The 13,106-nt window shown below is 38.0% G+C and overlaps 1 protein-coding gene across 2 annotated transcripts in view; it reads right to left on the reverse strand.

The window, feature by feature from the left end:
• Positions 1–13,106, reverse strand: part of apbb2a (amyloid beta precursor protein binding family B member 2a) — a 35,653-nt gene that overhangs the window by 8,079 nt on the left and 14,468 nt on the right. For both annotated transcript variants that reach the window (XM_039655147.2, XM_039655146.2), the window contains exon 10: positions 562–676. In XM_039655147.2, the coding sequence (XP_039511081.2) occupies positions 562–676 (115 nt within the window). The remainder of the gene's footprint in view (positions 1–561; positions 677–13,106) is intronic.

A 13,106-nucleotide genomic window follows, 5' to 3' on the forward strand; every position in this document is an offset into this window, starting at 1 on the left:
CATTTTATTCTGAGCGTATTAATCTGAGCGTTTTATTCTGAGCGTTTTAATCTGAGTGTATAAATTTGAGCGTATTAATCTGAGCGTATAAATTTGAACGTTTTAATCTGAGCGTATTAATCTGAGCATATTCATCTGAGCGTTTTAATCTGAGCGTATCAATCTGAGTGTTTTAATCTGAGCGTATAAATTTGAACGTTTTAATCTGAGCGTATTAATCTGAGTGTTTTAATCTGAGCGTTTTAATCTGAGCGTATTAATCTGAGCATATTAATCTGACCGTACAAATCTGAGCATTTTAACCTGAGCGTATTAATCTGTGCGTTTTAATCTGAGCGTATTAATCTGAGCGTTTTATTCTGAGCGTTTTAATCTGAGTGTATAAATTTGAGCGTATTAATCCGAGCATATTAATCTGACCATATAAATCTGAGCGTTTTAATCTGAGCGTTTTAATCTGAGGATTTTAAGCCAGATAATAAATATGTGATTAGTGATTCAATTTTTCCATAAGAATGTGTGTGTTTTCTTGCGGTGTGAGTGTGTGTTGCTTCTCCTCACCCTCGAGCAGATCAGCTTCAGGCTGCTGGCCACGGTTTCTGCAGGACTCTCACACTGAAACACGTGGCATTTCAACACACGCGTGTTCTTGTCACGGGCCACATACGCGAAATCCCTGAAACACAACAACAGAGACGTTCGTGAAGCAACAATCGGTTTCCTTCAAACGTCTGCATTAATAAACCAGATTAAAGCCAACAATATTTTTATAAAAAACAATATAAATAAAACAAATTAAATTAAAAAAAGCAATGAAAATAAAATGCTTAATAAAAGGCAATTACATCTAAAAAATTTTTTTAATTAAAGTCCCCCTTCAGTCAATCATTTTATCTGTTAAAATCATCTTTGATCACCAAAATTATATATTTAACCTTTTTTTTTTAAATTAAATTCACATTTATTTGTATAGCGCTTTTCACAATACACATGCACTTTCTGTAAAGCTGCTTTGAAATGATGAGTCCACATTACAATTGATCTGTTAGAGGAAACTGTTATGTATTTCAGATATGTACATGTACAAAATAACAGTCAGCGAAAAATGTGTTAATTTAAACCATGTAATAATTTAATGCAAAAACAATGAGCTCATTGAAGCAATGAATACTTTTTCCTTGAAAATTCTTTCCTGCCTTAAAATATCTTGAATGTAACTTGACACCCTTGCCTCATTTAGTATTCGTGATTCTATGAATATGCAAATGAGCCCCACAAGGTGGTTTGTGACGTCAGAAACACCAGCGATTTCAAAGCGTGTTTTTGAAACTGTCTTTGGTTCACTGCAGTTTTAAGGAGGAAATACTCAGCAATGCTGTCCACTTATCAACGCACACACGGTTTAAGCGTATTAAATAGACATAAACAACATTAAAAGCTGGATTTTCACCATAGGGGGAATTTTCAGTTAAAAAAAAGCATGTCATATGACTATTGACTAACATCAGAGAGCCATGAAGATGTGACTGTGCTACACAATTATTGAAATATTAATTCAAAATCTAAGTTAATATCTGAGCTCAAAGAGGTTTAGCTGAAAAAAAAACATCTGGGGATCCCACAGGATGAAATTATATATTACACTCAGATCGAAGAGCATTTAATCAGCAGCTAATGAGACACCAGGAACAGAAATCATCCATCAGAGAGAGAGACACGTGAGAGAATAGGTAGAGGAATTTATATGTGCGTGTGTGTGATGAATGTAAAGGTTAATGGTTTTGTGGCCGTGTTTCAGTGTCACTGGTGACATTCAAAGTTTGCTTCAACACAGTCAAACTGATGCAGCAAACGCTTCCTGAGGCTCAATCTGAGCAAACGCTGCTACAAAACTCACAAACACGTCACTGTTATTTTAGTATAACTGAAATACTAAAGTTTTTAATAAAATTTTCAATGTTTTTATTGTTATATTTCTATTTTAATTTTAGTTAAAGTTTTAGTAATTTTGTTTGTAGTATTTATTGTCATTTTTAATTTTTTTTAATGTTGGTATTTGTTTTTTCATTCATTTTTGTCTGTGAATTGAGAAATGTTTCCTTGTCAACTAGCTGAAAAAAAGTTTAATTTTTAATATTTTATTTAACATGAATTGTTCATTTAAAAATTTAAATTACAATAAATAATTATACAATAAAAAATTTAAATAAAACCCTTTCAAAAGCAATAAACATAATGATTTTTTTAATAATCAATTAAATGTAATTTCTTTTTTTAAAAATAAACAAAATAAAACAATACATTTATTTTAAAAATATGCAAAAAAATCTAAATGAATTAATAATCAATTGAATAAAACAAATGTAAAAATAAATTTTAAACAAAAACGTTTTTTTTCCCTTTCTGCCGCTCTTTGTCGTTGTGTGGAATGAGTTGGAGCCGCGAGCACCTCGAATGTGTTCAGAAAAGGCCAGTGAAGTTTGCCGTGTGGATTTGCATGCCTGGCCTATAAACACACACACTCAAATTTGTTCTTCAGAGGCGAAGCATCGGGTCTCTAGGGATGAGAAGCAAATCCTGCCCTTCACCTCAGCTGGATCCATAGAGCACATGCAAGCGCTCTCGCTCTCTTAACGGCACAGATGAGTGTGAGAAGTTCCCCCGGGAGCTTCAGCGGCGTATAACAGAGGCAATGTCCTTTAATAATAAAGAGCTAATTCCTCTGAAAGAACTTTGCGGCGCGTGTTTTTGAAGATGCCGTTCTGTCCGTGACCTGCTTGATGCAGTCGATGTTAGGGGTGTAACGATGCCCTCGTGTCACGATACATACATATCACAATACTGAACTCACGATACGATATTATAACGATACTCCAAGACATATGATAAAAAGTTGACAATGTTGTGTTGCCGAAGGAGTGTTACCGAAGGAATGTTATCGAATGTAGTGTTACCGAAGGAGTGATAGCGAATGTAGTGTTACCGAAGGAGTGTTACCAAATGTAGTGTTACCGAAAGAGTGTTACAAAAGGAGTGTTACCGAATGTAGTGTTACCGAATGTAGTGTTACCGAAGGAGTGTTACCGAATGTAGTGTTACCAAATGTAGTGTTACTGAATGTAGTGTTACCGAAGGTGTGTTACCGAATGTAGTGTTACCAAATGTAGTGTTACTGAATGTAGTGTTACCGAAGGTGTGTTACCGAAAGAGTGTTACCGAAGGAGTGTTAGCGAATGTAGTGTTACCAAATGTAGTGTTACCGAATGTAGTGTTACCGAAGGAGTGTTACCGAATGTAGTATTACCGAAGGAGTGTTACCGAATGTAGTGTTACCGAATGTAGTGTTACCGAAGGAGTGTTACCGAATGTAGTGTTACCAAATGTAGTGTTACCGAAGGAGTGTTACCGAATGTAGTGTTACCAAATGTAGTGTTACCGAAGGAGTGTTACCGAATGTAGTGTTACCGAATGTAGTGTTACCGAAGGAGTGTTACCGAATGTAGTGTTACCGAATGTAGTGTTACCGAAGGAGTGTTACCGAATGTAGTGTTACCAAATGTAGTGTTACTGAATGTAGTGTTACCGAAGGAGTGTTAGCGAATGTAGTGTTACCAAATGTAGTGTTACCGAAAGAGTGTTGCCGAAGGAGTGTTACCGAATGTAGTGTTACCAAATGTAGTGTTACCGAAGGAGTGTTACCGAATGTAGTGTTACCGAAGGAGTGTTACCAAATGTAGTGTTACCAAATGTAGTGTTACCGAATGTAGTGTTACCGAAGGAGTGTTACCAAATGTAGTATTACCGAAGGAGTGTTACCGAATGTAGTGTTACCGAAGAAGTGTTACCGAATGTAGTATTACCGAATGTTGTGTTACCGAAGGAGTGTTACCGAATGTAGTATTACCGAAGGAGTGTTACCGAATGTAGTGTTACCAAATGTAGTGTTACCGAAGGAGTGTTACCGAATGTAGTGTTACCGAAGGAGTGTTACCGAATGTAGTGTTACCAAATGTAGTGTTACCGAAGGAGTGTTACCGAATGTAGTGTTACCAAATGTAGTGTTACCGAAGGAGTGTTACCGAATGTAGTGTTACCAAATGTAGTGTTACCGAAGGAGTGTTACCGAATGTAGTGTTACCGAATGTAGTGTTACCGAAGGAGTGTTACCGAATGTAGTATTACCGAAGGAGTGTTACCGAATGTAGTGTTACCGAATGTAGTGTTACCGAAGGAGTGTTACCGAATGTAGTGTTACCGAATGTAGTGTTACCGAAGGAGTGTTACCGAATGTAGTGTTACCGAATGTAGTGTTACCGAAGGAGTGTTACCAAATGTAGTGTTACTGAATGTAGTGTTACCGAAGGAGTGTTACCGAAAGAGTGTTACCGAAGGAGTGTTAGCGAATGTAGTGTTACCAAATGTAGTGTTACCGAAAGAGTGTTGCCGAAGGAGTGTTACCGAATGTAGTGTTACCAAATGTAGTGTTACCGAAGGAGTGTTACCGAATGTAGTGTTACCGAAGGAGTGTTACCAAATGTAGTGTTACCAAATGTAGTGTTACCGAATGTAGTGTTACCGAAGGAGTGTTACCAAATGTAGTATTACCGAAGGAGTGTTACCGAATGTAGTGTTACCGAAGAAGTGTTACCGAATGTAGTATTACCGAATGTTGTGTTACCGAAGGAGTGTTACCGAATGTAGTGTTACCGAAGGAGTGTTACCGAATGTAGTGTTACCGAAGAAGTGTTACCGGATGTAGTATTACCGAAGGAGTGTTGCCGAAGGAGTGTTACCGAATGTTGTGTTACCGAAGGAGTGTTACCGAATGTAGTATTACCGAAGGAGTGTTGCCGAAGGAGTGTTACCGAATGTTGTGTTACCGAAGGAGTGTTACCGAATGTAGTGTTACCGAAGAAGTGTTACCGAATGTAGTATTACCGAAGGAGTGTTGCCGAAGGAGTGTTACCAAATGTAGTATTACCGAAGAAGTGTTACCGAAGGAGTGTTACTGAATGTAGTGTTACCGAAGGAGTGTTACCGAATGTAGTGTTACCGAAGGAGTGTTACCAAATGTAGTGTTACCAAATGTAGTGTTACCGAATGTAGTGTTACCGAAGGAGTGTTACCAAATGTAGTATTACCGAAGGAGTGTTACCGAATGTAGTGTTACCGAAGAAGTGTTACCGAATGTAGTGTTACCGAAGAAGTGTTACCGAATGTAGTATTACCGAAGGAGTGTTGCCGAAGGAGTGTTACCGAATGTTGTGTTACCGAAGGAGTGTTACCGAATGTAGTGTTACCGAAGAAGTGTTACCGAATGTAGTATTACCGAAGGAGTGTTGCCGAAGGAGTGTTACCGAATGTTGTGTTACCGAAGGAGTGTTACCGAATGTAGTATTACCGAAGGAGTGTTGCCGAAGGAGTGTTACCGAATGTTGTGTTACCGAAGGAGTGTTACCGAATGTAGTGTTACCGAAGAAGTGTTACCGAATGTAGTATTACCGAAGGAGTGTTGCCGAAGGAGTGTTACCAAATGTAGTATTACCGAAGAAGTGTTACCGAAGGAGTGTTACTGAATGTAGTGTTGCCGAAGGAGTGTTACCGAATGTAGTGTTACCGAAGGAGTGTTACCGAATGTAGTGTTACCGAAGAAGTGTTACCGAATGTAGTATTACCGAAGGAGTGTTGCCGAAGGAGTGTTACCGAATGTAGTATTACCGAAGAAGTGTTACCGAAGGAGTGTTACTGAATGTAGTGTTGACGAAGGAGTGTTACCGAATGTAGTGTTACCGAAGGAGTGTTACCGAATGTAGTATTACCAAAGGAGTGTTACCAAATGTAGTATTACCGAAGAAGTGTTACCGAATGTAGTGTTGCCGAAGGAGTGTTACCGAATGTAGTGTTACCAAAGGAGTAGGGATGGGTACCGAAACCCGGTATTAAACGGGCCCCGGTGCTGAATTTTGAAAGACCGCTGTATCGATAAGCTCGGACGTTATCGGTTCTGCTGTCGGTACTGGAGAAATTATTTATCATTCCTATAAATACGTTATCTTGAACATGTTTATATCGCCAGCCTTTTCTATATATAAACTATATTTTAATTAAACCATTTGTCTGTGATGCAAATTTGAAATTCGCAGTTCAGAAGGGAGAGAGGAGAGAGAGCGATCTCTCACGCAAAGCCACAGCACGCGCAACACGACAGCCCTGCTTAATGAGTGACAATGAGGACAGAACTAAACATTCAACGTGGTTACACTTTAGATGTGGGATATTATTCTAATATATTTTGTATTTCGGCTTCCAAAGATTATATAAAGAAGATATTTGAGATAAAACCGTTAAAAAACAAGACGCATGATCTGTCCAGCTTAACTTCCTTTACTTCACAGCACTGCGGAGCGCTGTCAGTTCTTCCTAAAACCCAAACGTACCGTCAGCACAATCGGCGATTGTTGCAAAATGCTGTCTTCTGCTGTTGCAAGATCAAAAATGGCTATTAAAAACACAAAAGCCTGCGAAAGAGCCTGTTCACAAGGCGGTGCGCGCTCCGAAACGGACTGCAACGAGACAAGAAAAGTAGCCTATACTTTGGGCTTCGTGTGTCCTCCTTAACTATCAAATATACATACAAATGTCAAAATGACCAGCTCTGAGATTCGCTTAAACACAGTTTATTCACTTAAACACAATTATGTCTTAAATGGACGTAAATAATAGGGAGAAAATGATGGTGCTTCAGTTACCGGTTACCGATTAGATTTGGTCTCGGTCTTAAAGGGGCAGCAGTCTAATAGCTTAAACTTGCTGACGATTCAGCCATTAATGCAAATCAAACAACAAAAGGCAGAGAAAATCACTCACAGCTTTTGAATAAGTAACTTTAGATTTAATAAGCATTAATCTATCTATGATAAACTAGTGCTATTTTATATTTGATTACTAAATTAGGTTTCTTTTCAGACAGAAACAATTACCTGAAAAGATATGTTAGTACACCTTCCTGAAATTAAAGCACTTTTGTATATAATTTGTATCTTTGATTGATTTTATTCTTGTGTTTGTACTTGTTTTTTTTTCTTATGTGTCCTTTTTTTATTAACAAAAAAGCCTGCACATTGCTGCATAACAAAAATATATTTTTCTTCGTTTTGCTTTTTCTATTTTACATTTCAAAATATAGAGTTTAATTATGTTCTTAATTCTTAAAAAAAAAACACCAAAAAGAACCGATAAGAATACCGTTAAAGTACCGGATCGATAAGCGGTATCGGTAAGAGTAGTAATACCGATAAAACCTTAACGATACCCATCCCTACAAAGGAGTGTTACCGAATGTAATATTACCGAAGGAGTGCTACCGAAAGAGTGTTACCGAATGTAGTGTTACCGAAGGAGTGTTACCGAATGTAGTGTTACCGAATGTAGTGTTACCGAATGTAGTGTTACCGAATGTAGTGTTACCGAATGTTGTTACCGAATGTTGTGTTACCAAAAGAGTAGTTGCACCTAAATGCTACCCGGTATCTGATCCACCAAGTGGCAGTTCAGTAGTTGTGAATGAGACGTTGTGTTCCTCCGAACGGGTTAAATTGTCAATGTTTTAAGGCTGAGAGAGGCCGCTCATCAAGGGTTCATGAGTTTACGCTCTTCTTCTGCATTTAGATGCGACTGTCACGCAGAAACTCTGCAGTGTGAATGTGGCTTTTATGTCTGAAAACAGAATTTCACTATAAATGTCATGAACTGAAGCTCTGAGGGAACTATAAAACATACGGGACAGACTCACAGGATCTCCGCCTGTCTCTGCTCTTTACCTGCACATGAAGAGACTTGAGCTGACACGTTAAATCACAGGTGTGTGTGTGTGTGTGTGTGTGTGTGTGTGTGTGTGAGTGAAGTCTCAGAGCCCCAGTGATGAACCCATTCTGTCTGTCTGCAAACACGCGCATATGGAAAAAAGTACTTTTCAAAAGTGAGTCAGGGGTAAAACTGTAATGATGATGATGATGATGATGATGATGAGGAATCACATTATACTTTCAACTCACACTGGCAAACTAAATATGAATACAAACGCACATTAAGCACATGTACCAAACTGTCTATGTGACCTACAGTCATGAATGAATTCTAAAATCATCTGTTGTTGTTGTTAAGGAGAGTGTGTTGCTACTTTATTAAGCAATCAAACGCTTCATTTTCACTATAAACGAGATTAATAAATTCCACAAACGCACATTTAAGAAGGAACTGAGACGCATTAACACCAGATATAAACCAAACTGAACACCCAAGCAACCACTCAAACCATCCACAACACCCTAACAACCATTCAGGACAGCCTCGCAACCAGCCAAACGACCCACAATAGAACACCCCAACAACCAGAAAACCCATTCAAAACACCCTAGCAACCCCAAAACACCCTTAGCAACTACCCACAACACCCTTTCAATCACACAGAACACCATTGCAACCACCCCAACAACCAACTAAACTATTCAAAACACCCTAACAACCACCCAAAACACCCCAGCAACAACCTAGCAACCAGAGCTGCTGGATTACGCCCCAGTGATGTTCAGGGGTGGACCTTTGTGTTTACTTTTTTCTAATAATCATACATTTTTGTATAATTAACATTGGATTAATTACTCCAAAATCACCACCTTATAACACCTCAACACTTACTTACACAGACACACACACACACACACACACACACACACTCAATCACTGCCTCTTTCTCTCCTTTTCCCAATAGATTGTGATTGTTTCAGCATGTCATTAATATCTATCGCCTCCATACAAACCCTCGGAGACTCACACAGTCTGACTGTGTTTTGCTCACATTTGCAGAACAGCAAAAGTCATAAAACATTCACACACACACACAGTCTCTCTCACTGCATTTTTCCCCTTGCATTTCTCCTTTATTTGCATAATTTTGCATGCAAAATGTGTGTACTTTTTACGCTGTACACAAATCAGTAATAGTGTAAAAACACTCACACACACACACACACACACACAATCATGTTCATCTAGTCCAACTGAGCACCAGCAATAGACTTACTTTTACATAAAACTAACAATCATGGCAGCAGACCAACACAAACACAAAAAGACCCAATAAAGCTGACAATCGTCCCCAAGAAGTAAAACGAAACACACACACACACACACCAGTGCATGGAAACAGCAGCAGCTATGTGTGTGTGTGTGTGTGTGTTACTCACACTGATGTCAATCATCAGCATCCAGCCGCACTCTGGCTCATTACTCCCATCGCCACGACGACCAGCATCAGCTCAAACACACACACTGATTCTGGTCTCTCGTCCTCCTCGTCTCTCTCTGATCCGTCACTCCCTCCGCAAACACACACACACACACTCTCTGAGAGCCAAACCCACCGAAAGACCCTCTCTCTCTCTCTCTCTCTCTCTCTCTCTCTCTCTGTTAAATTAGGAACAAATAGAAAAAAATCTGTAAAAAAAACCCCTGTTCGTCTTACTGTCAGAGTTAAACCGAATGAAACACACGTCAGCGTTTATTAGGTGAAATAAGAGAATGTTTCACTATCAGTATGAAACAGCGATGCCACAAAAGAGGGAGGAGTTGACCAATCTCTCTCTCTCTCTCTCTCACACACACACACACACACCATATATAGACCTGTGACCTCATCGCTACAAACCCACGTGTTCACAGACACACAAAATGCTGAGTGCTCCAGATATAGAGCAATGACTTCATCCATCCCAAACACTCATTCATATTGTATAGAACAGAAAAACAGTGTGTGTGTGTGTGTGTGTGGGAGTGAGTGTGTGTCACTCAATCTCTCTCTATCTCTCTCTTATTTTATTTTATTTTTTTACAAAAACTGAATTAAAAACTAAATAACAAAACTGAAATGAATTCCTAATTTTTCCTCAATGACCGTTTCAATACAGTTTCTCTTTGAGAACAAACAACAACAGCCATTAAAGTGTCCGACATCAATTAATCAAGTGCATCATGGGGGAATTTAAAGCGCACTCTTTCTCTTTAGTATTTTCAGTGAAAACACAACACTATTTGTCCAACACAACAGCACAGCTCTGTCTGTTCTATAAATAGTGTTGTCTTTTCACTGAAAAGAGAAAGGCGCTTTAAATTCCCAATGATGCACTTCATTAATTGATGTTGGACAATTCATACACTCGACATAGTGCTTATAAATCATTAGGGACACAACCGATAGTGTGTATGCTGTAACATCTGGGCTCAGCTGGTGAAGTGTGTGTGTGTGTGTGTGTGTGTGTGTGTGTGTGGCGGCTCCTGCTGGCTCAAGCCGGTACTGCACTGTACATCTACACACACCAACTCAACGACACCGACAACACTTCATAATCATCACTAAAGCGGGTTCGTATGAGGGCACGTACTGTAGTGTACATATCCAGGGTCAGTGCACTAAATCAGTGTGTGTTGTGTTGGTAGTGAAGTGTGTGACTGGATATTTTGGGATTAGTGTAGTTTATGTTCTTTAACACATGTTGAATGATATTAAAAGATCATAAAAATGGTTCACATTTCTTTGGTGAGATTCCCCCATAAGGTCTGATCTCTCCTGATCTCACACCGACATATAATATAATATAATACAGTATAATATAATATAATATAATACAGTATAATATAATATAATACAGTATAATATAATATAATATAATATAATAAAGCCTTGCTCTCGGTCTATGCCGTCACTGTCGTGAGGAGAGATCCGCTCTGCGCTGGAGTCAGTGAATCGGTGTGGTTTATGGTTCAGAATCAGCAACACACACACACACACACACACACACACACACACACACACACACACACAGAGAGAGAGAGAGAGTGAGCGCTGTAATGTCTCTCATCACTCTCTGCGTCTCTCCAACACGTCTCTGCCATTAACACTGAACACTAAAGCTTTCATCTTCCTCAGGGGAGAGAGATAGAGAGAGAGAGAGAGAGAGAGAGCGAGAGACATTCATTCATCACAGCAGAACAGCTTCTCGTATCATCCCTCCTGCAGTGTGTACTGGGCACACAGGAATTGTCTAAAATGTGCAGTAAATCACTAGAAAAGACGCATACTGTATCCCACAATGCACTGCACTCCACTTCCCCTCATACTCTGATTTCTGCAGTTTATGCATGAAATACCCAAATGCCAAACACTGTCAGAATAATAAATCAGGTGCACAACCAAACAATATATAGTATGTATATTTACGCCACATGCAAATAGGCTGTTTACCGTAACCCCGCCCACCAGTGCCGGATTCAGCCAATCAAGACCTGTCTGAGGGATCAGTGACGTGAGACACACACGAGTTCAAATCCAGATTTTACTGAAGTCATTTTTCTCCCGTTACCCATCACACATCAGCATGGAGTTTATTTTGAAAATTAATATTAAGAAAATATTCTAAAGGTACGAATAAAACGTGTATTTAATAGTGGGAATATTGTATTAACCGGGTAAGGCTTTAGGGACTGGGACATGTAATGATATAATAAATATAAGGTCACAGATCTGTGTGTGTGTAATGATATAATAAATATAATCATACGCACTGAATATGATGTTATTATTGCATTCTGTTTTTAATATAACAATAAATATAAAAACATAATAAACTGAGATGCAATTATAGCATCTAACCACAGCATCTAGAAAATACACTTGCGATGACATATTACATATATATATATATATATATATATAAAATACACTTGCGATTACATATTATAAATATATATATATATATAAAATACACTTGCGATTACATATTATAAATATATAGTATATATATATTACATATATAATACATATTGCAATTTTCACTTAGTGCAAAAAACTGCTGCCAAAAATATAAATTATTAAAAACAAATGCAATGTCAGCACACTGAATATTATTAGAAGGGTTTGTCTGAATTTTGGCATTGGATTGTGCATAATCTTCACTACACACACACACACACACACACACACAAACCGCATCCTCTCAAACACTCGCCAGTGCCAAACTGATTTCTTTCTTCGCCGCGTGTTGCTCTTAAACGGCCAAACACACACACAAATATCGCCAGAATGTCCGTGTTGTGTCGTATTCACATAAACACACCCGGTTCAGACTAATGAGCGTACACAGTTCAGTAACGTGTGTGTAACTGTGTCAGCTCTTAAAGTGACAGCAGCCTAATTAACACGCTAATCAAATTACTGGATGTTTACTTGTCTTTTTTTAAGTGTGAAATCAACTACCCAGTGCTACTGCAATTCATTAGCCCATAGTAAAAACACAAATACACAAACTGAGCAGACCTTCAGGTGTTTTAATGGTAAATGACCAATAAATGAAAAATAAAAATTAAAAATTAAAATAAAAAAATGTGATAATATAAAAAATGTATGAAACTCTGGTATCAAAAATGGTATTGAATATTGATATTTTTCAAGGTATCTTATTAAAATTAAACTCCAGTATCGAGATAACTCTAATGTAGGGTGTGTGAAACACATTTTTGAAATATTGAAAGGTCGTGAAACACTGCCTTACACACACTGGATAATAAAATAAGGACATTTATATGTGTGTGTGATGCTGATCACTGAATTAAATACGCGACATAAGATCATGTGACCGTAATATCTTACTGTTTGTTGCATAACGTGTCGTGTTTCATGAGGAAAAAAATTTGCTCTGTTTTTCTGAATTAATGAGTTAATTTTTCATGAGAAATTTATTTTGCTGTTTTTCTGAATTAACTCATTAATTCAGAAAAACAGAGCAAAAAAAAAATTCCATGAAACATCATTCTCTTTCATCCTTTTCACCATAAATGTGTTTTAGATGGACAGATTAATAATACAGGACTGTTGGAATATAACAGTTTAGATAACAGTATTCAGATATTATCTAAATGCTTATTAATCTTCATACTGCTTCAAAGCAAATAAACAAGTGTGCTGTTATTTGTTGTGTAGTGACTCTGGTTTAAACATAAAAGACTAAAACTTGTTCGAAATTGTCAGTGCATGTGTGTGTGAGGTAATCAGA

This window comes from Pimephales promelas, chromosome 9 (assembly GCF_988280905.1).
Source record: "Pimephales promelas chromosome 9, fPimPro1.hap1.1, whole genome shotgun sequence".
Taxonomy (NCBI): domain Eukaryota; kingdom Metazoa; phylum Chordata; class Actinopteri; order Cypriniformes; family Leuciscidae; genus Pimephales; species Pimephales promelas.